This window comes from Megascapheus bottae, chromosome 10 (assembly GCF_031878675.1).
Source record: "Megascapheus bottae isolate mThoBot1 chromosome 10, mThoBot2.hap1, whole genome shotgun sequence".
Lineage (NCBI taxonomy): Eukaryota > Metazoa > Chordata > Mammalia > Rodentia > Geomyidae > Megascapheus > Megascapheus bottae.
Window position 1 is genome coordinate 60,450,767 of NC_143518.1, and position 26,815 is coordinate 60,477,581.

General features: G+C 39.3%; 1 protein-coding gene across 2 annotated transcripts in view; it reads right to left on the reverse strand.

Moving 5' to 3' along the window:
- Window positions 1-26,815, reverse strand: part of Nek7 (NIMA related kinase 7) — a 134,098-nt gene that overhangs the window by 68,359 nt on the left and 38,924 nt on the right. Inside the window, exons 2-3 of one of the 2 annotated variants that reach the window (XM_090341465.1) lie at window positions 22,174-22,257; window positions 9,625-9,709 (exon numbers count right to left, since the gene is read on the reverse strand). In XM_090341465.1, the coding sequence (XP_090197591.1) occupies window positions 9,625-9,681 (57 nt within the window). In that variant the 5' untranslated portion in view covers window positions 9,682-9,709; window positions 22,174-22,257. The remainder of the gene's footprint in view (window positions 1-9,624; window positions 9,710-22,173; window positions 22,258-26,815) is intronic. The other variant, XM_090341463.1, reaches the window with a different exon arrangement.

Sequence of the window (26,815 nt, forward strand, 5' to 3'; positions counted from 1 at the left end):
CATATTTCATTGATTTGGGGGAATCTAGACCTAAAATGAGGATGATGGTGATGGCAATAATACTAATAATATAAAAGGGGAAATTAGTGGGGGGAGGAAAGGAAGAAGAAAGGATACTGAAGAGTGAAAGGGATTTAAGAACATTACGTGTGTGTGTGCGTGTGCGTGTGTGTGTGTGTGTGTGTGTGTGTGTGTGTGTGTGTGTGGGGAGAGGGAGAGAGGAAAAGAGAGGGGGGAGAGAGAGAGAAAGAGAGAGAGAGAGAGAGAGAGAGAGAGAGAGAGAGAGAGAGAGAGAGAGAGAACGAGCACAGAATGAAATCTACCAAACAGTGGAAAAGCTGGGAGGAAGAAGAGAGCAGAGTGAATAAAGAATAAAGACAATAAAGAAGAAGAAAGTAAGTACTGTCATCTTTTTGTTGTTTTGTTTTGGGCCATGCCAGGGACTAATCTAGGCCTTGTCCATACTACATAAGCACTTTAGCACAAAGCTATATTCCCAGCCCTTGGATTTTTGTTTGCTTGCTTGTTTGTTTATCTGTTATATCCCCAGCCTGGCCTAAAATTAAAATCATTCTGCCTCTGTTCCAAGTATTGAGATTATAGGCATACACCACCACATTCCAGCACCACCAAGTTCTAACAAATATATGTACTCATTCAATGTTGCTCAAACCAGCTTCTACATGAAACTGTGGTCTTACTCTAAAAAGACTTTCACCACTGATGACACATCTAAAATCCCATATTGTGAATAACATGGAAGTTAATATTCTCTTCAAAAACAAAGATCAATCTAGTATAAAACAAAATTCTATTCACCAAAGTAAATATACAGCTCTAGTAACAGAACCACCCTGAAAAATAAAAGATTTAATCAGGCATTATTAAACCTCTATTTCAAGTTTTAAATTCAATTCCAAATAGAGATGGAAAGCTAGTATGATTACAGTCAGTCCATCTTGGCCTAGATTACTCTGATTAACTGCTCAAACAGAAATTTTAAGCAAGAGAATCTTCCCTGTGCACTCGTTCTTTTCAAAAACATCTACATTTCTCAAGGCACTTTGCTTCTTTTTTGGAAGTACTAGGATTTGAACTCATGGCCTGTGTTTTCTGGGAAGGTGTTCCGCTATTAAACCATGCCCAAGCCTGGAATTATGAGGAACTCTCACTACCAAACAGTTAAGGGTGAACAGTTAATCTAAATTAAAAGATAACTCAAGTATATTTTAAATATTTTAAAATAATTTCATTACAGTTGCTTCACATTCTATATTGCCATAAAGTCATCTAAAGTAACTACAATTCACATATTGCAAAATAAAGTTTGACCTATTTTAGGAGAACAGATAAAACTTAAATTACCATCCAATTAGAGACAAATTAACTACTCAATAAACATTTGTTTATTACCGAGTGTTGTTCTTTCATTGATATGAAATATGATATATAAAGGAGAACAATACAGAATAGTTTGTTCTTGTCAAAGGCATACTAGTGTAAAAAGCCCACGATAATCCGTACTTTTCTCAACACAGTATTCTCCCTAGGGTCCCTACCATAAAACCCTTTCTATAAGTAGCATACAATATAATAAGCCTTTAAGCTCATTATGTCCTGTTAGTGACTGAGTCTCCCTGAACACCACCTGAGACCACCAACCTACCACCTTGGACTCAGAGATGAAAGAAAGCACACAACCATCAAGATATAGCGCTCGGGTAAGTCCAAAAGAGGGAACAGCACAAGACACAATGGGAGAAGTCCAGGGTGATCATGACACCGAATTCTCAAGCGGCATAAAAACAGAATTCATCCTAAATGAAGTAAGAAGACAGAACCGACAAGGAGAAGAACATAATGAAGTGTATATTTCAGGAAAATGACACTTGATGTACTGGAAAGAGAGGGCTATTGATGGCAAAATGAGGGGTAAGGAGACCAGTTAGAGCTGGTACAATAATTTATGAATAAAGCAACAATAATCTAAATGGGTTGAATGAAACTCCCTTTACTCTAGCTTGAGCAAAGATGAACAACAGTAATAATCACAAACCAAAATGCTACTGCCCTAGGCAAAACAGAACACATCTCATTTTGAAGAATAAACCTTTTGAGAAATGTATAAAAATATCGACACAAAATAACTGAAGTAATAGGACTAGCAAAAGAATATTTGAGGTGCTTTTTCTGGAAAAGCTAAATTTCTGGCTTGGCAACAGACAAAGCTGAGAGAAACCCCAGCCCCACCACTTACTAGTTCCTTGACCATGGACAACCTTGCTAATTAATGAGAGCACTAGGCTCTTCATTTGTAAAGTATGAAAAATATTTTATATGGTGGCTATTAGAATTAAATGACACCGTGTATTTGAAAGGCTGGCATGGGACAGGTACATTGTAAAAGCTAAATAGTAGGTACTGATGGCCAGAGCCAAACTATGACCTAGGATGAAGTAAGGGCGAGCAAGGTACTCTACTTTTCAACTAATGTTGAGGGTAATGAAAGGGCCGGAGGGTGAGTTGTAAGGGAAGAAATCCTTTACTTGGATGGCATCAGCCTCGAGCTGCAGTATTGCACCCTTCCCCACACTCCAGGAAAAGGGGGAGCAGTCTGAAAGGCACTCAGCCTGCTAAGGGTTCTATTCCTACTTCCTAACACTGGGCAAGGCAGAGGAGGAATCTACAAGAATGAACCGCCTCTGCTTGAGAGTGCTGCAGGGAAAGCAAGAAGGAGAAAGCAGTTGCTAAGAGTGTGGGAAGAAGCTCCCTAAGAAATAATGTGGGGGGTTACATTTATAATGAAAGAAAAATTCTGAAGGTACTCAATGTATTTCAGTATTCATTGAAAGGAAAGATGAAGAGATGAAGCTTGTATTCATTCAACAAATGTTTACTGAATAGCCTGTATCTATAGTCTGGAAATGAGGCAGAGCCCTTACATTGAAAGAGAAGAAAAATTAAAATATTGTGTGGGTAAAAAGGTTCACTTTAGAATAAGTGATCCAAAATGGTGATATTTAAATATATATTTGAAGAAGATGAATGAGCAAACCAGTGGAAAACTTTACACAAATATGGTTGAGCTGGAACAGTTTCAAGATTCACTGACTGCTATGGGGGCAGGCAAGGCTGGAAGTCAGCAGACAACTATAGGAAGACTCAGTCACACAGGTGGCAGCAATGGAGGAGATAGTGAGTGCCAATTCTATGCATATTTTTAGAGATAAAGTCAACAATATCTGATAAATTAAATATAAAGTGAGAGAATATCCAGGCATGGTGGCTCACACCTGTAATCCTAGCTACTCACGAGGCCGAGATCTGAGGACTGAGGTTCTTCAAAGCCTGCCCTGGCACTATCTTGAGACTCATATCCAATTAACCACTAGAAAACTAGAAATGATGATGTGATTCAGGGGGTAGGGCAGTAGCCTTGAGCTGAAGAACTCAAGGACAGCACCCAGACCCAGAGTTCAAACCTCACTTCCAACAAAAACAAAGTAAGCAAATAAAAGGAGAAATGGGCTTGGCACAGCAACAAAACTGATTTGCACCAAGACAGAGAAGATTGGACACAGAAAAGTTTCAAGAAAAATATTTAAAGTTTTGGGGTTTTTTTGAGACACATTAGGATGAAGGCAGACAAATCTGAGGTTGACAGTAGGCACTGGATATATTTGACATTGGCAAAGTCAGAGAACCAGGCTGAGATGACTCTGAAAGAACCCTGAGACCAGCCAGACAAAAGAAAACCAAGATGCATAGAAGCAAAAAAGATAGGAAGGAAGGAAGGAAGGAAGGAAGGAAGGAAGGAAGGAAGGAAGGAAGGAAGGAAGGAAGGAAGGAAGGAAGGGAAGGAAGGAAGGAAGGAGAAAGAAAGAAAGAAAGAAAGAAAGAAAGAAAGAAAGAAAGAAAGAAAGAAAGAAAGAAAGGAGCCTTTGGGAGTCTTTCTTTTACTTTGCTTTGCTATTTAGACTGGAGACACTAGCATGGTGGTACACTAACGGGAAGGATTTAGAATAAGATGCTAAACTGAGTACAGGCAGAGATGGGAGCTGGCGCTCCTGGGAAGGCAGAAAGAGCACTGTGGATGGCTTATGTCATTCATCACAAGACACCAGCTGGGGAGCACAGACTCTGGGGTGGGGGGGGTATACATGATAGGCATTAAGAAGTTATTTTCTGACCGCTTCAAATTTTTCTAAGAAATAGGAAGTGGGGAAACAGTCTCACTGAGAGTAAGGTGGAAGGTGCAGGTTAAGAAGAGGAAGCTGGAGAATTTAGGGATGGAGAGTGTTCAGAGTTAGAAAGGCGATGTGACTGCTGAAAGGCACAGCCACTAATGAAGGTTCACAGTCATGACTTATACAATGGTGAGAATTTTTTCTTAAAACAGCTAGTGCTCACTCTCCTGTACCTACATCGATAGTTATTCAAGGAAACAAATCATCGCAAGACTTGAACCAGATACTGGTAGCTCAAACCTACAGGTAACCCCAGAAGGCTGAGTCTTGGTGGTTATCAATTCTATGGGTTTCCATCTCCAATGTACCAGCAAAATGCCACACTAGGGGCATGGCTCCATTGGTAGATGCCAGCATGGACAAGAAAGCAGAATGGCAATGTAAGTTCAAACCCTAGCACAAGATGAGAGGAAGGGAGGGAAGAAGGGAAAAAGGAAGGAAGGGAGGTAGGGCGAAAAAAAGGAAGAGAGACAGAGACAGAAAAAAGTCCTCCAAACATACAAGTTATACTGGATGCCATATGACAAATACCTTTCACTAGATGCTTATTGAAATAAAATAAGCTTCATGGCTCTTATTTCCCAAAGAATAAATCCAACAGAGAAGCTAAAGAGAGAGGAAGATACTATGATGATCATGTCCAAAGATCTTACCATTCAATGGAGTCCACAGAGCTTTCTTCTTCCTAACCCACAGTGAACTCTATCATCCTGAACGCGCTTGCAGGCATTTTGTTTTTGTTTTTGTTTGGTCTCCTATCTTCACACTCATTTCATAGAGTTGCAAGACACAAGTGAATGGTAGTCTATACTACCATGAAACTAAAGGATGGTTGGTCTACCTTAATGATGGAGTTAGAAGTCTTTCAGACAAGATTTCTAACTCTTCCTAAGCTGTAAAAGTAAAAACTGCCAATGTTTTGATATAGACAGATGTCTTTCCTCATTCACAAATAGCCAGTTTTATACTATCCAGAAACTGACCCCATAAAAAAATAATAGACTGGGTTCTGAGCAGTACAATTAAAATTGATCTTCCCAGAAATTCTTAGAATTCTTATAATGATATAAGAGGTAGGGGCGGGGAGACAGTTACCTATAGCTCACAGAAGCAAAAATCTAGATGATCATGGTTTCAAGTTAGCCTGGGAAGAAAACTCCAGAGACTCCATCTCCAATTAACTAGCCAAAATAAATAAAAGCCAGATAACATGCATGGCCCAAGAGGTAGAGTACCAGTATGAGCAAATAGAAAGCCGAGTGAGCATCAGGTTCTGATTTCAATCCCCATACTAAAGGGGTGGAGAAGGTGAGGGGATAGAGGAGGAGTAAAAGCCCTCTTTCCTTAACAACCAAATCAGAAACTTTATTATATAAACTCCCATTTGCATTATAAATGCTGCAAAAATCCCAGGGTTTCAAACTAGTTTTATAGTATTTTTTTTATTTCTCTGTAACCATGTCTTATGTATTCTGCATTAAATGGAAATAAAGCTAAAGCTAATGTTCCACAAATAGCAGCTGATAAAAATATACCAGATAAGAACTGAGTCAGAACACCCTTCACTGCCCTCTAAACTAAGGCAAGTAAAGGAAGCAGACAGAAGAAAGACAGTAATAGAAAATTAATTTTCCATAAGCTTGAAAGAGTAATTCTAATGCAAAAAAATTAATAAAGGTACACATTCCAAAACTTAAAAAAGGAACTCATACTGTACTAAAAGTGAGACTACATATTATGCATCATAAGTATTCATCTCAAAAAAAATGAAAAGCAAAGAAAGGATCTGCTAAGAATACACATCTGTCATCATTATAACAGTGAGCTGGTATTTGACACTTGGGAAGCTGACTTTTTTAGATTTCTGTTTATGTCCCGATTCTATTAGCATTACAAAAGTGAAAGAAGTCATGGAGCTAACCATATGTTGCCCTATCACCCCCATTATACAGGCCAATGATGTGGAACAAAACAAAAGAAGGTTGTCAACCCTGAGCAGAGGCTGTCTTTCCCGGTCTTCTCAAGTAAGGCCACTGAGAGCAGCAACATTTTTCAAAGACTTAATAAGCAATAACGCCTATAAGCTCTTGTCAGGTAATCTTTCTCTGTCTCACACCATCAGTCTGGAGGCAGAGGGGGAATAAAGTCCCCCACAGACGCCACTGGCAGCTATAGCCCAGATGACACTTGCCTACTTCCTATGGGGAGGCAGTACAGCCTCACAGGAGCAGCAGCAGGAGGCAGCAGTGAAAGGAATGGTGTGAAAGGAGTCACAGAACCCTTTCTATAATTTGGTAATGTATACCCCGGGGCAGCCTGGTATCTCCTAAGAAAACAATTACTTTTATTTTTGCCTCCTACTGCCATTCCGACCTTTCCTGGCTGGGGAATCACTAGGACACAAAAGAGAAAATGTTTTGTTTTGTTTTGTTTTTAACTTTGAAACAGTAATACTCAAAACTGTGATTCCAAAATCATAACATGACTTACCTAATTTTAAAGTGCATTTTTATTGCCTTCGCTGGAAATCACATAACACAACATAAGTATCTATGTTTGTTTGAGAAATTGGTAGAAGTTATGTAAGTTTGATGACATAGTTTATGGTCATTATACAAATACATAGAGAGTAAATTTAACAAAGAACAGAAAACTGACAAAGAGCCAGGTAGCTCATGCTCTAATCCTAGCTACCCAGGAGGTTGAAATCTGAGGATTACAGTTCCAAACCAGTCTGGGCAGGAAAGTCAGTGAGACTTCAATTAATCACAGAAAAAGCCAGCAGTGGGACTGTGGCTCAAATGGTAGAGCACTTGCCTTGAGCAAAAAAAGCTCAGGGATAGCACCAAGGCCCAGAGTTCAAGCTGTAGATCCAGCATGCACGCACGCATGCACGCACATGCATAAATGCACACATTAACTAGGGATACAATTCAGTGGTGGAGTACCTGCCCACCATTTACAAGGTCCTAGATTTGATCTCTACCATTGCTGAATGAAAGAATGAATGAATGGAGTGAAAAATCTTTCTGAAATTAAAATATTCGCCTTATGCCAAACAAAAAGTTTCTATTCTCAGTACAGAGATTTTAGTTACAAATCATGAACAAAATCATTTTTAAGCACAATTAATGGCTTAACAGAAGTGAGTTAATGCTAAGAGGTTCCTGTGTGGTATCATTATATATTTTCATTGAGTATCTGCTACCAGTGAGAGGCTGATGTCCACAGGGCCCCTAGACAAGAAGACTTTGACAACAAGATGAGAGGAAAAATGTCCACAGAATATGACACAGTGATTAGCAGAAGAGGTTCAGAGAAAAAGCAGCCAGTGCCAAAGAAGGCAAGAGCAGACAAAGACTCATGGAAGACAGGATATTTTGTACATGGCCTTTGAGAGATGGGCAGAATTTAACAAATTAGAGGGGATGAGGGAGGGTGAAAAATGAGTAGTGTCACAAAAAAAAATAAGAAAAGATCACTTTTATACATAGTTTTTTCTAAACTTTGCTCCTAGAAGGCAATAAATGTATTGAAAGAAAATATATCTTTTTTTTTCTAAAGGTGGGTAAGTAGTTCCTACTTATATTACTAGTTGCCTGCGAGGAAGGTTCAATAGGATTCATGTTTGAAAGCTCTTGTTCAGCAAAGCCAAGCTGGATATGTTGGCAATCCCAGCTGTGGGAGGCACAGGTAGTAGATTTTGGTCCTAAGTCAGCTTATGTAAGGACAAAAATAAATAAATAAACTGTAGCAAATTAAAAAAAAAAAACAGCTAAAGTAAAAAGAACTGGAAGAAACTGGGCAGCGGTGGCTCATACCTGAAATCCTAGCTACTCAAGAGACACACTCTGAAGATGGTTCAAAGCCATCCTGTGTAGGGAAGTCTGTGAGGCTCTTATTTCCAATTAACCAACAGAAGGGAAATGGAGCTGTGACTCAAGTGGCAGAATGCTATATCCTTGAGCAAAATGCTCAGGGACAGGGACAGCATCCAAACCTGTGTTCAAGCCCCAGGATACCCCCCCTCAACACACACACACACAAGGGCACATACACAGGTAGCAGAGGAGGGAATGCTGGAAGAAGGTCTCTTAAGTAGTAGAGTATCTGGCCTGTTAATCACAGGACCCTGAGTTAAAACCAACTCCAGAGTGGAGAAAATAGACAAAAGGGTTCCACAAATTTGAAGAGCATGCCACCATCTATACTAAATGGCATAATATACTTATGAGTAGCATACTACATTAGTATAAGAAAGACTCTAAAGCAATCCTGTCTTAAGTCACTGTTTTCCCCAAGTATCTAAAACCTATGTGACTATTCCTCTCATTTGAAAGATGTCCCATCAGTTCCTCACAACCTGAGAAGCACTGTCCAAGTAAAACTGTTAACACCACGTTGAGAAATAGTTTTTATGAAAGACAAAAGTAGCTGAATGTGTCTGGGCATGGTGGCTCACGCCTGTAATCCTACCTACTCAGGAGGCTGAGATCTGAGGATCAAGGCTCAAAGTCAGCCCGGCACAAAAGGACCTCAGACTCTTATCTCCAATTAACTTCTAGGAAAAACAGGAAGTGGGGCTTGGCTCAAGGGTATGGTGGTAGCCTGGAGCTAAAGAGCTCAGGGACAGCGCCCAGGCCAAGTTCAAGGCCCATGACCCACCCAAAAAAAAAAAAAAAAAACCACAAGAGTAACTGAGTGTGGCAATGCACACTTGCAATCCCAGAAGAGATGAGGCAGAGAGAGGCAGGAGATCATAAATTTGTGGCCAACCAAGACACTCAAGTAGTAGAATGCTTGCCTAGCAAGTACAAGGTTCAATACCCAATATTGAGAAAAAAAATATATTAGGGGTTGTTTATTATTTTAAACATGACATCAATATTGACATTTATGGTATCAGCAACAAATGTGGCATGCAGAATGATGAACTCCAATAGTAAAGGAGTATAGGTATTTCTTACTGTTAACACCCTTCTCACTTATCTTACAGGAAGAAAGAAACACATAAAAGAGAAGGAACACTATCAGTCAGTCAGAGGGAGAGAAATAAGGGCAGGTAGCTGGAAGCAAGGCAAGATCAGCTACCAAGGCAGAGGCAGGTGGCAAAGGCACAGGCCCAGCCTCACCTTTCTCTCCTTCCTCCCCAAGCCTATTCATCATCGCTGAAGCCTACAGATCATCCAGCTGGAGTAAAATTCTCCAGCTTCCCTGTGGTTGGCATGTTCTTTCATGAGACCTACGTATTTACCAACGGACAACTCTGACAAAAGCCGGAAAAATCACAAGTCTTGTTTGCTTCCTAAAGGAACTGTGGATGCACTGCTTCTTTACTTACCCCTCACATGTGCCCATATCCATCAGAATAAATTACCTGTGGTTGGAACTGAGGAACAGGTGGCCCTTGCATTCCTTGTGATTGCTCATCCATTGTCTGCAGCAACAGGAACTTTGGAACTCTGGGGGGGAAATAAAAGATGATGAGTGGTACTGTGGCTCAAGGGATAGGGCAGTAGCCTTGAGCTCAGGGATAAAGCCCACGCCCAGAGTTCAAGTCCCACAACAGACAAAAATGATGACTAAGTCATGGCTAGCACCATATGCACCCAACATAATTTGGTAAATCCAAGCTCTATTTAGCTCCCGCAGGCATGTGCTACCTCCGCCATTTCCCCTATCTAAAGCAGCAGCAGTGCTGCAGAACAGGTCAACGGTGTCTCCCTTTGTCCTGTGCTTTGTGAAAACACTAAGCTTTGCTCTCCATAACCAAGCTATCAGCTTCCAAAGTGCACCCCTCCTCCACGCCCCCAAAATACCAGTCTTTGTAGTACTTCTACTCAGTTATTCTAATGCAATGTTTACGTTGAGTTCTAAATTTAATCTTATAAGGCTAATCCTGATGAGACTATTTGATCAACAGTATGCCAGATACCACACAAAAATCTTGTGACTCCAAAATAAAGTCCCTTTGAAACAGCTAATAAAGACATATTTTTACATACCCTTTAAAAGCCAGTAAGAAATGTTCAAGACATGGGTAATTTATATTCCCAGCACTTTCACATATCCTGTGAATTGTCTTTTTAAGACCATACCAATGGTATCTTTGATTAGCTAATTAATTCTATTTTTTATTTGTATTTTATGTCATTGCGAAAGTCAGGCAATGAGTACATTTCTTTTCGAGCAGTGTCACCTCTTCCCTCATTTTCTCCCAGCATTCTTTTTCTCCTGACCACTCTTACAGAGTATGGAGCTCATTTTCAACCTAGTGTCTAGTGAGGCCCACTGCTGCACCCATTCACCCTTTGTCCCTCCATTTCTGTGCTCCTCTGTTGCCCTCCTCAAAATAGATAAATATACATACAAGACAACAGGTAGAGAAAACAAAAATAATGATGAGGGGAGGCAAAATAACAAAACCATTCATTTCCATCTCTTGGAGTTCAAGAAATTCTACTTTTAAAGTCATCAATCTACAATAAACACTTTGGACACCGTCTATAAATTGCCTCCCTCATGTAAGCTCTCTTATTTTATCATGTCAGCTTTATTGTTTTACCTTTCATATTTAGACCTGCTATTCGCTTGAATTTAAGTTTTTATAGAAGGCAAAACCAGTAGTTATTTTACCCCTTTGCAACCCGACTGATCTCAAGCCGTATATATTGAGAGTGTTCATACACATAGTCATCTGATACAAGGCAAAGATGACAGTATCAGTATAGTGTGGCAAAGTACACTGCACATTCAAGTGCACACACAAGCACATGTACACAAGTACACATGCACACACTCATACACAACTGGCCCTTCATAAAAGCAGGATTTTGACAGTTCTTATCACACAGAGTTTTTTTTCTTGGCATAATTCCTTAGGTAATAAAATGTATCAACTACTTATACAACATCCACTTTGCACCAAATGAAAGAAATCTAGAAATGATTTAACATATACGGAGGAAATGTGCATGAGATAGGTAAATATATGAGACTTTGAATTATTTAAGTCCTATTCTACACAAGGGACTTGAGTATCTTTGAGGTCTGTGGGGGGCAGGAGGGTCCAAGAACCGATGCCCCACAGTTACCAATGCCTGTATGTCCACGTCTCACTCTGCACTTTCTTTTCTATCTCTTCTAACCCCAATACTACACGGTATGGTGGCCATATTACCTACACTGCAGTGAATTATGTACATAGCTTCTAATAAATTCAATCACAGAAGCAGTTGCCACAGCTGTTACAGTTATTCAGCCTTGATATCAGCTTAATTACATAACTGATTTGGTATCAATTTTAGAATATTTTGCCTGCTTCCAAATAGTATGCTAATACCCACAGCCGGAGTGATCCTATAAACACACTGTGAAACCATGTGCTAGAGTACAATGAGATGCCTTCACTGTATCTATTGAAGCATGACAATCTCTAAGTAAATAAAATAAACAAGAAAGAAGCCAAAATAAAACACTCAGGATTCAAAAAAACCCAAAGTGATTTACTCTAACAGTCTGCATAAGAAAAACCATTACTACAGGGTATCAGACAGCATCATAGAGCTTAAGAAATCAGAATCTCTATAATATTCCCATCTTGACTGTAAGCTCACTAAGTGTAACGAATAAAACTCAACAGAACCGACTGGGAATGAGGCTTAATGGAAGAGTACTTGCCCACCATGCATGAAACCCTGGGTTCAATTCCTCAATAACCACATACACAGAAAAACCCAGAAGTGATGCCATGACTCAAGTGGTAGAGTGTTAGCTTGATCAAAAGAAGCTCAGGGACAGTGCCCGGGCCCTGAGTTCAAGTCCCAGGGCAAGCCAAAAAAAAAAAATCAACAGAAGTTCCTAATGGCACCTGATGTGGGTCCAGGCCACTGCAAACAGGGAGCCAAGACAATCTGCTATATGAAATACATTTCAGATTAGGAATCACATTTCAGAGAATTACGTTGTCTACAGTTGTATTCCCTGCCCTTTGGGTCAATGGTACAAATAAGTGAGTGAATATTTTCTCAGAGCCTGTATATATGCCAGTCACAAAAGCACATACTTCTACAAGTATAAAAATCAATGGAAAGACAGTATATTAAGTTCAACAACTTTCACAGTCAAATCTTTAAGCAACAGTAAAGTTCCCAAAAAGAGAGGCTACCTGAGCTGAGATTCAAATAATGATTAGGAAAAAATAACAAAGTTTACATGACCCAAAGAAGATGGAATTCTAAGAACAGGAAAGAACGCATCAAAAAACTCAAATTTACAACACATCTTACAAGCAATTTCAAACTGGTAGACAGTGGAGAAGGGATGGTAAATGTAAAAAAGCAACACACCCAAAAGTAATTCTGATATTTATATAACCCAATTGATATCAGGGAACTAATGCTGGGTTTTCAGCAGTTTAGAGAAAGTAACTGTTTTCAAAAGTGAATTTAACGATGAGGCATAGCCGAGGGAATCCAGGCACAGAACAAAGCCAGTCTACAGAGTACTGAGACAATCCAGGTAAGAGACAGTAAAGGCCAGTCAGCACTGGGTCCTGCCCTCCTTAGTCAGCTTTCCACACAACCAACCAGCACACTTCCTGAGGCCTTCCATGACTGCTCGCCCTCTTGGCTTTTCTCCGAAAGCATAGCTGCACCTTTTAACTTCCTTCTTCAATCTAACTGACACATGCGGGTATATCCAGAGACATGATTTTTCTTTTTTTTTGGGGGGGGGGGGGGTAAACCTACACTTTCTCCTCAGATCAATCTATCAGTTTCATGGCTTTGAATACTACCCAAGTACATCAAGTGTCATCCTCTTCTAGGAAGCCTGTACCTAAATGCCTGCCTGGCGCTTCTTCCTGGTTCACAAGGACACAGGTTAATGGCAAGGTAGACTCCATGCCCTCCCAATGAATCTGTGAAATCTAGAAGAATCCGGTTATCTGTCGCCCCACTAGTAGCTCACTTTATTCATTCATGATTTTGTAGCATCAAACATTGATCATCTGAAACTTTTAGTTCATGGACATAACTCAGATCTTATAAATGTTACCATGTCCTCATGCTATATTTTAAAATCATATCCTTTCATAAATATCAACACCGATTTCATCATGGTTACCGAAATGTGTACAAGATTCCCAGAAGTCTAATTTTCACCTTAAAAGCTAAAACTTTAGGGCCGGGAGTTTGGCCGAATGGCAGAGTGCTTGCCTAGCATGCACAACGACTCGGGTTTGATTCCTTGGTACCCATACATAGGAAAAAAAAAAAAAAAAAGCCAGAAGTGGTGCTGAGGCTCAAGTGGTAGAGTTCTAGCCTTGAGAAAGTCCAAGGACAGTGCTCAGGTCCTGAGCTCAAGCCCAGGACTGGAAAAAAAAAAAAAAAGTTAAAACTTTAACACTGGTACAAATGAAATGGCTTTTTTTTTCCCTTTAAAACTGTTTTCAAGAAAATATATGCAAAAACTTCTGAGAAACCACAATCTGTCTGTTGCTCTTTCAAGTAAGAAGAGTATACCGGGAAAATAGCAGATATACCACTTTGTCTCCAAACAACTGTATAAATATTCTTCCTTTAGATGACTTTAATTTATTATAGTGGTGTTTCATATGTGCCTCTCAAGTCACACATCATTAAAAGGCATGTCATGTGTTTGAAGACTGAGATTTAGTAAGGATGTTTCTATTGACAGGTGCAGCAGCTCATACATGTAATCCTAGCTACTCAGGAGGCTGAGATCTGAGGATCAAGGTTCAAAGCCAGCCCAGGCACAAAAGGACATGAGACTCTTATCTCCAATTAACCTCTAGAAAATGGGAAGTGGTGCTTGGCTCAAAGGTAGGGTGGTGGTAGCACTGAGGTGAAGAGCTCAGGGACAGTGCCCAGGCAGACTTCAAATCCCCATGAACCATTAAAAAAAAAAAAAAAAGTTTCTATCACATTGGCCTTGCCAAGCCCACTCTGAATTTTTTGCAATGATAAAGATCAAACCAGGGACTTCTGTATGCTAGCCAAGCAGTCTACTGTGAGATACATCCTCACCCCAAAGACAGTATTAAATGAAACTGCACTTTTTTTTTTTTTCATTATCACTGCCCAACAGGAAAAGAGTACAAAGGCTCATAGTTTGGTGGTACTGCACTGATTCAAGCTATATACCAGCAGCTTTGCTAATAATGTCCATTTTTCATATATTTTTATTGTAATTAATAGAAGGGTTACATGATATTTGCCAGATAGATGGTGCATTAATTCCCATACATTGATACCCTTTCGCATGTCTTGGTCCCCATTTCCCTCCCCCTGACCCCCAGCTAATAATGTCTTAATGTTAACATAAAAATTATATTTATCATGAAGACCATATAAACAGGTCTCAAGAATGCCCGTTCAGAGGCTCATGCCTGTAATCCTAGATACTCCAGGGGCTGGAATCAGAGGCAGCCCAGGCAGCAAAGTCTGAGACTCCATCTCCAATTAAATAGCAAAAAAAAAACCTAAGCCAAGTGCCAGCGGCTCAGGCCTGTAATCCCAGCTACTCAGGAGGCTGAGGGTCACGGCTCAAAGCCAGTCTGTGCAGGAAAGTCCATGAGATTCTTATCTCCAATTAACCACCAGAAAACTAGAAGTGGCACTGTGGCTCAAGTGGTAGAGCTGAAGAACCCAGGGACAGGGCCAAGTCACTCAGTTCAAACCCCATGACAGAAAAGAAAAGAAAAGAAAAGAAAAGAAAAGAAAAGAAAAGAAAAGAAAAGAAAAGAACCCTACTCCCATCTCTTCACATGTCTGCATACCACACTTTGAGAAGAGCTGGTGTAATTAGAAATCTAAAATGCATCCTTCATTTTTACCTTCCTTACCTCTTTGCTCCCTGTGTGCAGCCTCTTGTAAGTGCCACTTGCTCTTTTTCTAAAGTCCATCTCTCCATTTGTCTCCTTCTCCACTGTTACAAATAGGGCTTTACCACAAGTTATTATGTCTCCACCAGGGATTATAATAGTACTATTTGGTCTCTCTCTTACCATACTCTCCACATTCGCATTTCAAAAACATCTATCAAATCACAGCACTCCAGTTGTTCTTAAAATAAAATCCAAGTCCTTTGCAAACACTGAGAGGCTATGCCTGCCTGTCCTGTATCAGCTCGGCACAGCCCTCTCATGGGTGACTTGCTCCTGACACCTACTAGAAAGGCCTCTAACACTGGGGCCTTTGCATGTGCTATCCTATACCAGACTCCCTAAATAGAAGATGAAATGCAGGGCTTTCCCTAACCACTGCTCCACAGTGCCTCTTTCCTAAGCTTATTTATCTATGATAGCATCACTGGCCATTTCTTCTCAGTAATTACAACAATGTGCATTTGTCTCCCTTGTTGCTTGTCATCCTGATCCCTACCCCACTCCTCAGCAATGACACAGCTTCAATAAGCACTTGATGAACACCTGGGGAATGCATGAAAAGTAAAAAGAAATAGAGAATGAAGGATAAACTGTGGAGTTGTTTATTGGAGTAGAATTATGTTCTGGACTGGTGACTGGCTAGATATGGTTGATGACACAAAAGAAAAGAAAAGAAAACTTAATTCCATGATTTTTGCTTTGAGAGAAGGAGATTAACATAAAAACAGATGAATCACTAGGACAAACACATACATAAAAGCTCCTGTAACAGCCCAAATTTACCAAGTAGATGCTTGGAGAGTGGAGTTCAATAGATTGTCTTGGAGTCTCAAACCATTTGAGCTAAAACTGGAAATACTTTTTGTTTGTTTGTTTGTGTAGGGCATAGGGCTTGAACTCTGGGCCTGGGCACTGTCCCTGAGCTCTTCAGTTCAAAGTTAGCACTCTACCACTTGAGCCACCGTGCCACTTCCGGTTTTCGGGTGATTAACTGGAGATAAGAATCTCACAGACTTTCGTCCCCAGGCTGGCTTTGAACCTCAATCCTTAGATCTCCTGACTAGCGAGGACTGCAGGCATGAGCCACCGGTGCCTGGCTTGGAAACAGTTTTATTAAAGTACTTTACAGTCCCCACATCTTGAAAACCCTACAAATGTTCACACATATATCCATAAACTCAGTTCAAATTAAAAGTAAAACAATCTCCTATTTTGTGTTTAACAACATATTTAACAGAAAAGTACAAAATTAGTAATTTGAACTGGGAATAGACACAAAAACTACTTCAATGACAAGCACTTAGTTCTAAGAAAGCAAGTCTACCAGCAAGCCACTTTTTAAAGATTCATATGATTCGAATAAAATTATTCAACAAAATATATTAAGTAAATGTAATTGTTATTGACACTATTTAGCTAACCAACATAATTTGAACACTGAAACATTACAGTTCCTTTCCAAACCAAAATAAATTCCTCAGTTCCCACATTTAATTCATTTATCAAATTCTCTAAATTAAGCACTCTGAGTAAATATTAGCTAATTAAATCTTTCTAAATATATACTTCTTCATGAATGACATTATTTGAATGGAACAGCTACAACTAATATTTTCATCTTAGTCAAAATCTTAATAAGAATGAGTTTTATTTTTATATATATTCTCAGTGAATTTCATCTTAAAAAAGTTATTATTTTGCAGAAATTGACCTAAAATAAACCAAATATACATCTCAAAACATTAACCTGGTCCTTGACAATTATAAAATATAGATGGATAATTAATGTAGCACAATTTAAAAACATAAAGCTTTAAAACATTTTGCATAAGAATCATTTAGTAAACTTTTCTTGAGAATTTTTGTCAGTGGGGCTGTGGCTCAAGGAGTAGAGCGGTAGCCTTAAGCTGAAGAGCTCAGAGACAGTGCCCAGACTCAGAGTTCAAGCTCTATGACTCACACCAAAAAAAAAAAAAAAAAAAAAAAGAATTTTTGTCAGAAAACAAAAACATTTTAACTAGAGAAAAGTGTTTCAAAATTATAACAAAAATGCTAATAACCTAAAAAAAATATTCCCTTAATTCTGTATTTAAAAATTTTTTTGCCAGTCCTGGGGCTTGAACTCAGTCAGGGCCTGAGCACTGTCCTTGGGCTTTCTTTTTTTTTTGCCAGTCCTGGGCTTGATCTCAGGGCCTGAGCACTGTCCTTGGATTTTTCTCAAGGCTAGCGCTCTACCACTTGAGCCTCAGCACCACTTCCGGCTTTTTTTCTATGTATGCGATACCGAGGAATCAAACCCAGGTCTTCGTGCATGCTAGGCAAGCACTCTACCACTAGTCCACACTCCCGGCCCATCCTTTAATTCTTGAACAAAAATTATTTAATAGCTGGGGGAATGTTTCATGCCTGTAATCCTAGCTACTCAGGTGGCTGAGATATGGGGATAGTGGTTCAAAGGCAGCCTATGCAGCAAAGTCCATGAGACTCTTATCTCCAATTAATCAACAAAAAGCTGGAAGCAGAGCTGGGGGTTCAAGTTATAGAGTACTAGCCCTGGGCACAAAAGCTTAGGGCTCACACCCAGATCCTGAGTCTAAGTCCCAGGACCGGTACACACACATAAAAAAATTTAAGATAATAATACAATGAAGGAAGTCAAATCAATATCATGACAGACGAACGGACAGACAGACGGAAAGAAGGAAGGAAGGAAGGAAGGAAGGAAGGAAGGAAGGAAGGAAGGAAGGGAGGGAGGGAGGGAGGGAGGGAGGGAGGGAGGGAGGGAGGGGAAGGGAAGGGAAAGGAAAGGGAAGGGAAGGAAAGGAAGGAATGAATTCAAATCAATCCCATACTTCAAATTCAACTTTTAATGTAAAACTCAAAGAAAATCTAATTTGACCAAAAAGAACACCCATACATTCTACTCATTAAAAAGCCTACCTCAAGCCAGGAACTAGTGCCTCATGATTGTAATCCTAACTACTCAAGAGGCTGAGAACTAAGGATCGCAGTTCAAAACCAGTCCAGGCACAAAAGTCCATGAGACTCCTAACTCCAATTAACCACCAGAAAACCTGAAATGGCTCTATGGTTCAAAGTGGTAGAGCAGTAGCCTTGAGCTGAAGAGCTCGGGGATGGCACCCAAAGTTCAAGCCACACAGTCGACAGAAAAAAAAAAAATCCTACCTCTTTATGTTTTTAAATATGTTCATCATAACCCACCATTTCTTCATGTAGTAGGAAATCATAAAAATGAAATGGTAGAAATGAATTTGAAGACATATTTCACATAAACAACTTCAGGCAAAGTCTTTTTATATTTTTTCACACTTTCAAAGGGTTGAATGAAGTACACTAGTCCAAATTTAAGTTTCCTTTTCTTGAAATAAATTTCAATTCCTTTTAATCTTCATAAAATCTTCAGTATTCCTTCTAGATATGCAACATTATCTCCTTCAAGAATATTAATAAGGCATTTTTTTTCAAAAACAGGACCATGTAACTTTTAAAGAACAAACTCAAAAGAGGAGCAATCATACTTAAAAAGCAACATTTTTCCCATCCAGAAGAAAGTCTAACTTAGCTATATGTATGCACACGTAACATGTAAAACATGAGCAGACATAATGGAAACTTTAGGGCACCTGATACTTGGCAGAGTGTGAATACTTGGGTACAGAACCAAATATTTTTCTTGGCTCTAAATCACTATTCAACAGGAATATTCCTGACTTCACCCTCCATCTGTACTTAACTGACTGAGTCATTCAGTATTTCCCATAATCAAGCAAGTGACATGTCTGTATCACACTGTGCAAGGAAAAGTAACTGCTTAAATTCAACAGCTCCTTTTTATGCATCTGTGTTATAATGGATAAAAAGATCTTTGAAAAGAATGGTGGAATAGTTCGGGAGCATTCAATCTCTATATGTTCAGTTAAAAACATAAGCTCCCCACAAGACTGGGTTTGTACTGCATTCTCTATGTAAAGGAAGCAGTGTTCTTTTGGAGAAATGGGTAGTACCAGGGCCACAGATGGGAAAGTACAAATTGACACTGAACCATCCGGACCCCAAGAACAAAGTTGTACTCAAAGAACAATGGGTACATATCAAAGTATACAAAAGCCAGCTTTACTTTGGACAATCTGTGAATAGCAGGGTATTCATGGTGCACAAAATAAAACAAGAATCCATAATTCCTATGTCTACAAAATCCCATTAGTAAAAATGGGAAAAATACTTATTTGCACATAGCAAATAAGTGTTATTAAGTGTTTGTCTAACAGCTCCAATACAAAGCACATAAAACATAGTTTAATACATTATATTCTAATATATGAACATTCTAATATATGAACATATCAAATTAAAAACAGCATTTTGCATACAAATGTATAAAATTATCTCTGCACTATTCTGTATATGTGTATAGGTAAGACAAAGGATATAGGCAACCTTTACTTTCATGATGGCAGAATGGTCATTCAGACCAAACCATCTTGTAAAGACATATGTGTGTGTGTGTGTGTGTGTGTGTACGTGTGTGTACGTGTGTGTGTGCACGCGCGCACGTGTGCACGTTTATCTGAAGGCCGCCTTAAGTAAAGTCATAGAGCATTAAAGAAGCAAGTTATGTGGGATGAAGAAAAGGCAGAGGAGTGAGTATAGTACCACACCTGCTTTTTCCATTGAGTGTTATGTTCATAGGGAGAGCCGAGGTACTGAGAGTTTAGCAATTCACTTATCCTCTTGGAATAGAGAAACAAAAAGTACAGTCCAGGACTCAATAAAATTATCCTCCAGGATTTGAGGTGAGATTCTGAAAGCCTAAAAACCCTATCACTAGACTCAGCATTAACTCAAATCCTAAAAGTAGATGGAATTGATTCTAGATACCCTTAGACATCTGGCAAAAAAACAATGAAATACTCTCTGGAGAAGATTAAAAAATCTTAGGTTCCAAATCATTTCTATAAATAATTTCCTACATATAATACTCAACATATTATAAACATAACCAAGCACTCAAGCAAACAAGACCCCATGAAGAAAACTAGCACAATAAACAGAATAAAATTATTTCAAACAGAGAGCTAAAGTCCTTAAGGTACTATGTTATCTCTCATCTCTTTTGCTGTCCCTTGGTTATCTCATATTGTTACAGTATCTCACTTTGTTATCTGATACATGGGATATATTTGTATTTGATTATTTGAAATTGGATAGGGAAGGGGGGAAAATAAGATGAGGGGTGGGGGGGGAGGGAAATGGGGACCAAGACATGTGAAAGGGTATCAATGTATGTGAATTAATGTACCTTCTGTCTGGCAAATATCATGTAACCCTTCTATTAATGACAATAAAAAATATATGAAAAAAAGGACACAGGAAGGAATATTAAAAAAAAGGGTAAAATTTTCCTGCTGCCATGCTTGACCTAAGTATCATCTGCATGAAACAGTAGATGGAAATGACTGTAGAATTTAAAACGCTACTAGAACTGAAATACCAGAAAATCGATCAACACGGAGGATAAAAAGAGGTAGAATCATAGGTTTCTATTTACAGTCATAATACCCTCAGACTCAGTATTCCATCAGCCCACATAATCACCTTGTGTAACTTTATGGTCAACCCCTCCCCCGATCCCTAATGAGCACTGTGTCTCTAGAGTCTTGTCTTTCCGAGGTCATATAGTTGAAGACTAGAGCACATGGTTCTCTCACATAGCCTGGTGCATTTAAGATTCATCTCCAAATACTTCATTCACTTTTTTTCTTCCTTCTTGCCAGGACCAAGGTTTGCACTAAGGGCTGACACTTGCTAGCTCTGAGTCACACACAGCTGGCACTGCTGCAGCCACTCCTCTACTCTGGTCAATGGGAGGTGGAGTCTCCTGTACTTCTCTGACTGGCCTGGCTTGGAAGCTGGATCATCACATCCCAGCCTCCTGAATGTCTAAGGCCGCAAGCATTGAGTGACTGCCACCCAGTCGTTGTTGAGCAGTAAACCATGGAAGGAATGGATGTATCAGTGTGTTTATTCGACCTCCCCACTGAAGGGCATCTGAACTGCTTCCACTTTGAAGGAATTAGGAATTAAGCCTTTTCAAATACTTGCACACAGGTTCACTTGGGTCAATATATAGGAATAAGGCTGCTGGATAGAAATGCCTATGAAACAGAAGCTCATTATCCAACATGACAAGAAACAGGGCAGAAAATAAAGCATGTGTGATAATCCTGCTGCAGCACAGCTTCCTCTTGTCTCAGCTAGGTTTGCCTTCCTCCCTAGGCCACTGACCAACTCGAAACTATGGACGCCATGCTTGTCCACTGGATCCATAGGCCAATCCATCAAGTAACCAAAAAAGAGATGAATTTTTAATTTTGACAAATGATAAGCTTTGATTTTGTGGATAAGTAGACTATCACAAGATAGATAAATTAATTAGTGGCTAACTGGCAAAAATAAACACAGTATTTGCATTGAAAAGTAAGCCTCAAATACACTTATAAAGCCTGACTATAAATATTAAGTAATCAATAGCCATATATACTTTAAAACAGCAGGATTCAGCTTACTGTGTGTGTGTATGTGTTTAAATAGTTAAGTATAAGTTTTCTGATTTGGGATTATTTATGCCCAATTTTTTTCAAGGCATTGAAATAAGGAAAAGTTCATAGTACTTGGCAATCGTCTTTTCTTTGAACTAAATCTTTAGAGCTGTTGCTGTACTTCAGACATGTTCTCTAAAACATTTGATCATTTCCCGTTAGGGCAACACACTGAGAAAGGACTCTACATTAAAATGCTGACTAAGTGTCTACAAAAATATCAAAAGTAACAAAATTAAGGCCAGAATAATCAAGACTAATGTTTTTATTATGGTTCTTGCTGACACCTGCTGGCTCAATTTATCTTCTTCCCTGACAGACATCAACACTGTAAAGCTCTTATACAAAGGCATACATCAGTAAAACAGAATCACAACTCAAATTTCAGTGAATTTACCTGATACTAACGGTTGTCTGTTACCCTCGATTTTAAGTCTTCTTTGGTTATGAAAATTGATCTGAAACTGAAGTTACTTCTTAGCTGCAAAAGTCAACAGATCATGTTAACAGAACTTAAAATTGAAAAAAAAAAGTGAATGACTTTAAAAATATTAACCAGGATGATTTCATTGGTTTCAGCAAACTTGAAATACTATACAGGGAAACTATAAAATAAGATTATGTGCATGTCTTTACTAAGACCTCAAAATTTTAACCCCTTTTCTTTTCCTTTCCTTCAAAATCATTAAAAACAAACACAAAAGCTATTTGGAAAACTTAAGATTCAGATTCACAGTTCAGGGGAGTGGTGCTGTGGCTCGAGTGGTAAAGCACTATCCTTGAGCAAAAGAAGCTCAGGGACAGCGTCTAGGCCCAGAGTTCAACTCCGCAAAAAAGAAAAAAGAAAGAAAAGAAAAAGAATGTTTCAAATAGTCACACAGTTCAAAGCTAGCCCAGGTAAAAAAGTTGCCGAGATCTACTCAGTAGAGAGCCAGGCTTGGGGGCACTTGTTACCCAGGCTAGCTTGCCGCAAGTGATCACACCTATGCATGGACCAGGGTGAGAAGCATGACCCCTCCCCAATCCCCCAAAAAAGAACAAAAATCAACCTCAAGGACTTGTCTCAGCAATAAGAGCACTCACCTATCATGCAAGCATGAGGACTTAAATTCAATCCCCCCACTGTCCAATAAAAATAACATGATAGGTCAGCAACATTCCTCTTCCTAGAAGCTTCTATTTCACATTAATAATATCAATTATCATTTTAAATGTCAGCAAGGGGGTGAAAGAGCTAATTCCTACCTTTATTGTTATCGCTTCATTGTCCTTCTCTAGATTAACAATCCTGTTGAAAACTAGGTTCCATAGTGCATTATTAGCTAAGAAGAAGCATTTTAAACTCAAGATTGTATATGACAACGCCAAAACACACATGTACTTGTATACATATGTACACATACATATACACACATGTATATATGCATATAATGTACAATGTATAGCGCATATATAGAAAATATATATGTATGTAACACTTATTAATTATGTACCAGTTACTTAAACTTGAATAAGGACTCTTCTATAATAGATGATTTTGATCAAATACACTGAAAATCAGGAGGTCTAAATCTAACTAGCTATTGAAATCACCTATAGAGTTTCCATCTCTTCTTTCTTCCCTTCTCCCTCCCTTCCTTCCTTTTCTTCCCTCTAATACATATGGTTTACATCACCCATAGTCCCATCCCCAAATACTGAAAAGCTTTGAAGTAGAACAAAACTTTTATCACTTGAAAAACAAACATATAAAAGCACAAAACACTGCATTTGAGACCCACTCACTTTAACTTAAGCAGGCAGTGGACTGCCTCTCCTTTTGTTTGACTCTTTTGGCCCAGGCGCACCACTATGCCTCAAAGTGAGGAACAAACTGCACTTGAGCCCCACCAATGAGGCTGCATTGGAACATGGACAAAATAACTTGTTCTCAGCATGAGTCTACTTTAGTCAGAACCACAACAACAAAAAAGCATGATATTCCATCAAAGACACCTATGAACAAAATAGTACATGGAGTCTTCCTGTTAGCATCTATTATTATGGTATTATATTTTAAAACAGAAAAGAAGAAAATTGGAGGGAATAGATACATCTCTCCTAAGCACAGATTTCTTTTCTAAACGTTCCCCTGTCCTTTCTCAAAACAGATCTTCAGTCACCCAATCGCTTCAAATCCACATGAAATGTGTTTTTCCCCAAATTGTAATGTTTAGACAGTATCTATGAATATCCAGTCTTTTTTTTTTTTTTTTTTTTTTGCCAGTGTAAGGGCTGAAAACTCAAGGCCTCACGCTCTTGTTTGGCTTTTTCACTCTGCCACCTGGGCCATGCCTCCACTTCTGGCCTTTGGTTGTTTAACTGTAGATGAAATCTACCTATCTGAGATTTACAGACTCAAACCTTTCATCACAAATCTCAGCCTCCTGAGGAGCTAAGATTATTGGCCAGAGCCACCAGCACCCTGCTCTGAATTATAAAATCACACACAGATTTAAGCTATTGACATTTTTTAAAGGAATCAAGTACAACATTTTTCAATTTAAGAAGCATGACAAATTACACTAGAGCCAAAAAAAAAAAAAAAGTAGTATAGCATGTTTTTAGGATTACAGTACTCAACTATAGGATCAAAATACAAAGACAACCATTTCCTTTTTACACATTATATACGAATAAAAAAAATTAACATGAGGGCCGGGAGCGTGGCCTAATCATAGAGTACTCAGCTACCATGCATGAAGCCCTGGGTTTAATTCCTTGTACTATATACACAGGAAAAGGCAAAAAGTGGTGCTGTGGCTCAAGTGGCAGAGCGCCAGCCTGCTCCATAACTGACCCCCCCCCCCCCAAAAAAAGCCACACAAGAAAGAACAAAGGGACAGCACAGAAAGCCCAGCTACAACCTGTGTCACCGTCTCTGGCCCATGTGAAAATAGCAGCTCCTTTCCTGAATAATTCTTACTAGGGTGCCCAGTTTTTTCTTTGATTATTATAGTGATTTCTGCCTCAGCCACAGTTCTTTCCTGAGGAGAAAGGATTCCTCCTCCTCACAGTGCCCACCCCATTCTCAGGAGTCTAATCTCCAGCTCCCAGGACTCAATGAGAACAGAAATCATCTCGTCTCTAGCAGCGGTAAGCAATGTCCTCACAGACAGAAATTCTTACTTCTCCTGGCTATGAAAGTGGCAGGGAGAAGAAGCAAATTCACGTAAGTGAGAAAATCTTTTTAAAAGATGAGAGGTTTTTATCTTCTTCATGGTACAACACGTATTTCCCCAAATAAATACATACACCTTTAGTGTACCTGATGCTCCAGAAGGTGATACCAAATAGCAGGTTGAAAAACGCAGCCCTCAAGAGCAGGAGCATTCATAAACTGTAATTTGTGTCTTCACCATGTATCTAGGACGACACGTGAACTGTAATAATGTACCTCACGAAGAATCTAAAGCCTCAAAAAAGCTTCAAATGAACCTCCTTCAACTTTAATAGACACATTCCAATCACAAAGATTAAAAATGACTGGCAGTGAACAAGAATGGCTATAAATGCCATGTAAGAATTCATGAAAACTTCATATTAAATGTTTTATTCTAAAAGCACTTATACTTCAAACATGCCAGTTCTAGCCCCCTCCTCTACCCACCAAAAAAAAGAAAAAAAGAAAAACCTTTTTCCCAACAAATTAATTGCTTCTATTTTTTTTAATCTCTTTAGACATTTTGAACAGGGAAGTTCAAACAGGGAAGGAGACCACAGCTTAGCCCTTGCAGTGGAAAGAGACACATGGAGGCCACACCACACCTGCCTGTAGAGGTTGTGCTCACAGTATTACACAGGTGCTATAGTCATCAGTTTCCAACCCCAAAATAACACTTTCACAGCAATGAGTTTCCACTCCTTGGTTTTAGGCAACTCACCAGTTGGCTGATGGGGTATTGGGAAGCCAGAACAATGCTGAAACAGAGGCTCCAGCCCTCCCTGTGAACAAAGACTGGATCATACTGTTTCTCATATTCCTGACAACACTCACAACAGTACTGCAACTTTCATGTGATGATTGATGCTTGTGCACATTCAAAGCCTAAGCCAGTGGAACCAATGTGGAACTCCAGTGTCACCGAGCCTACGTCTGAGTTATTTCTGGTTTGGAAACAGACGTGGCTGAAGCACCTCTGACTTTTTAGGTACAGCCAAAAAGAGTCAGCAGACTAGCTGCCCTAAGGTGAATGATTGTAATAAACTGTCCTGAGACATGAAACTTTAGCTCAGTGCTAAATTCACACTATAGTGCAAGCCTTTGCTGAACCAAGGGGGCTCGTTCTCCTGGCTTTAAACCAGAGTTTGTTTCAAAGCACCCTGGACCTAAGCTTGACTGTGACAGCTATGTATTTCCTATGCATGGCACACAGCTCCCACAGGCGCTGCTTCTTGGCACTCACACGTCTCTGCAGAACAAACTGGGGGGAGGGAGGGAGGGCACCAAGTCACGTGTGCTGCGCTGTTACATGACCAACAAGATGAAGTTCCGGACAGGGAAGCAGATGGGGGATGAAAAGCTGCCTGATATGTCAAGTGAGGGCAATAAGAGAGTTCTTTCTTACACTACATCCAATTCCTTAGAATATTAGCAATAATTAGTTCTATACAAATTATTCTATCATTATAGTTCAAAATCTAAAGCAGAGAAAAGCAGACTTTTCTTTGAAAACAGCCACATGGTAAATAACATTTTGAATTTCTGAGGCATCATCCCACAGTCTCTTTGCCAGCTTTCCTCTGTAATGGCAAGCAGCCACAGATTGTAGAAACAGACAGAAATCATATGGGCCAATAAAACTTTATTCACAAAAGCAGGCTAGTCTTGCAAATGAAATAAATTTTAGTGATTTTTTAAGCAAAAAATTTTCAATTCATCTAAGAAAAAATGTGGTATTCACCAACCATCTGACTATGAATTTTGACATGACCTGTGGAATAAAATTCTGCTGAGATCTTACCCTCCTTACCACAATACATACAAAGGCAACCCTGTC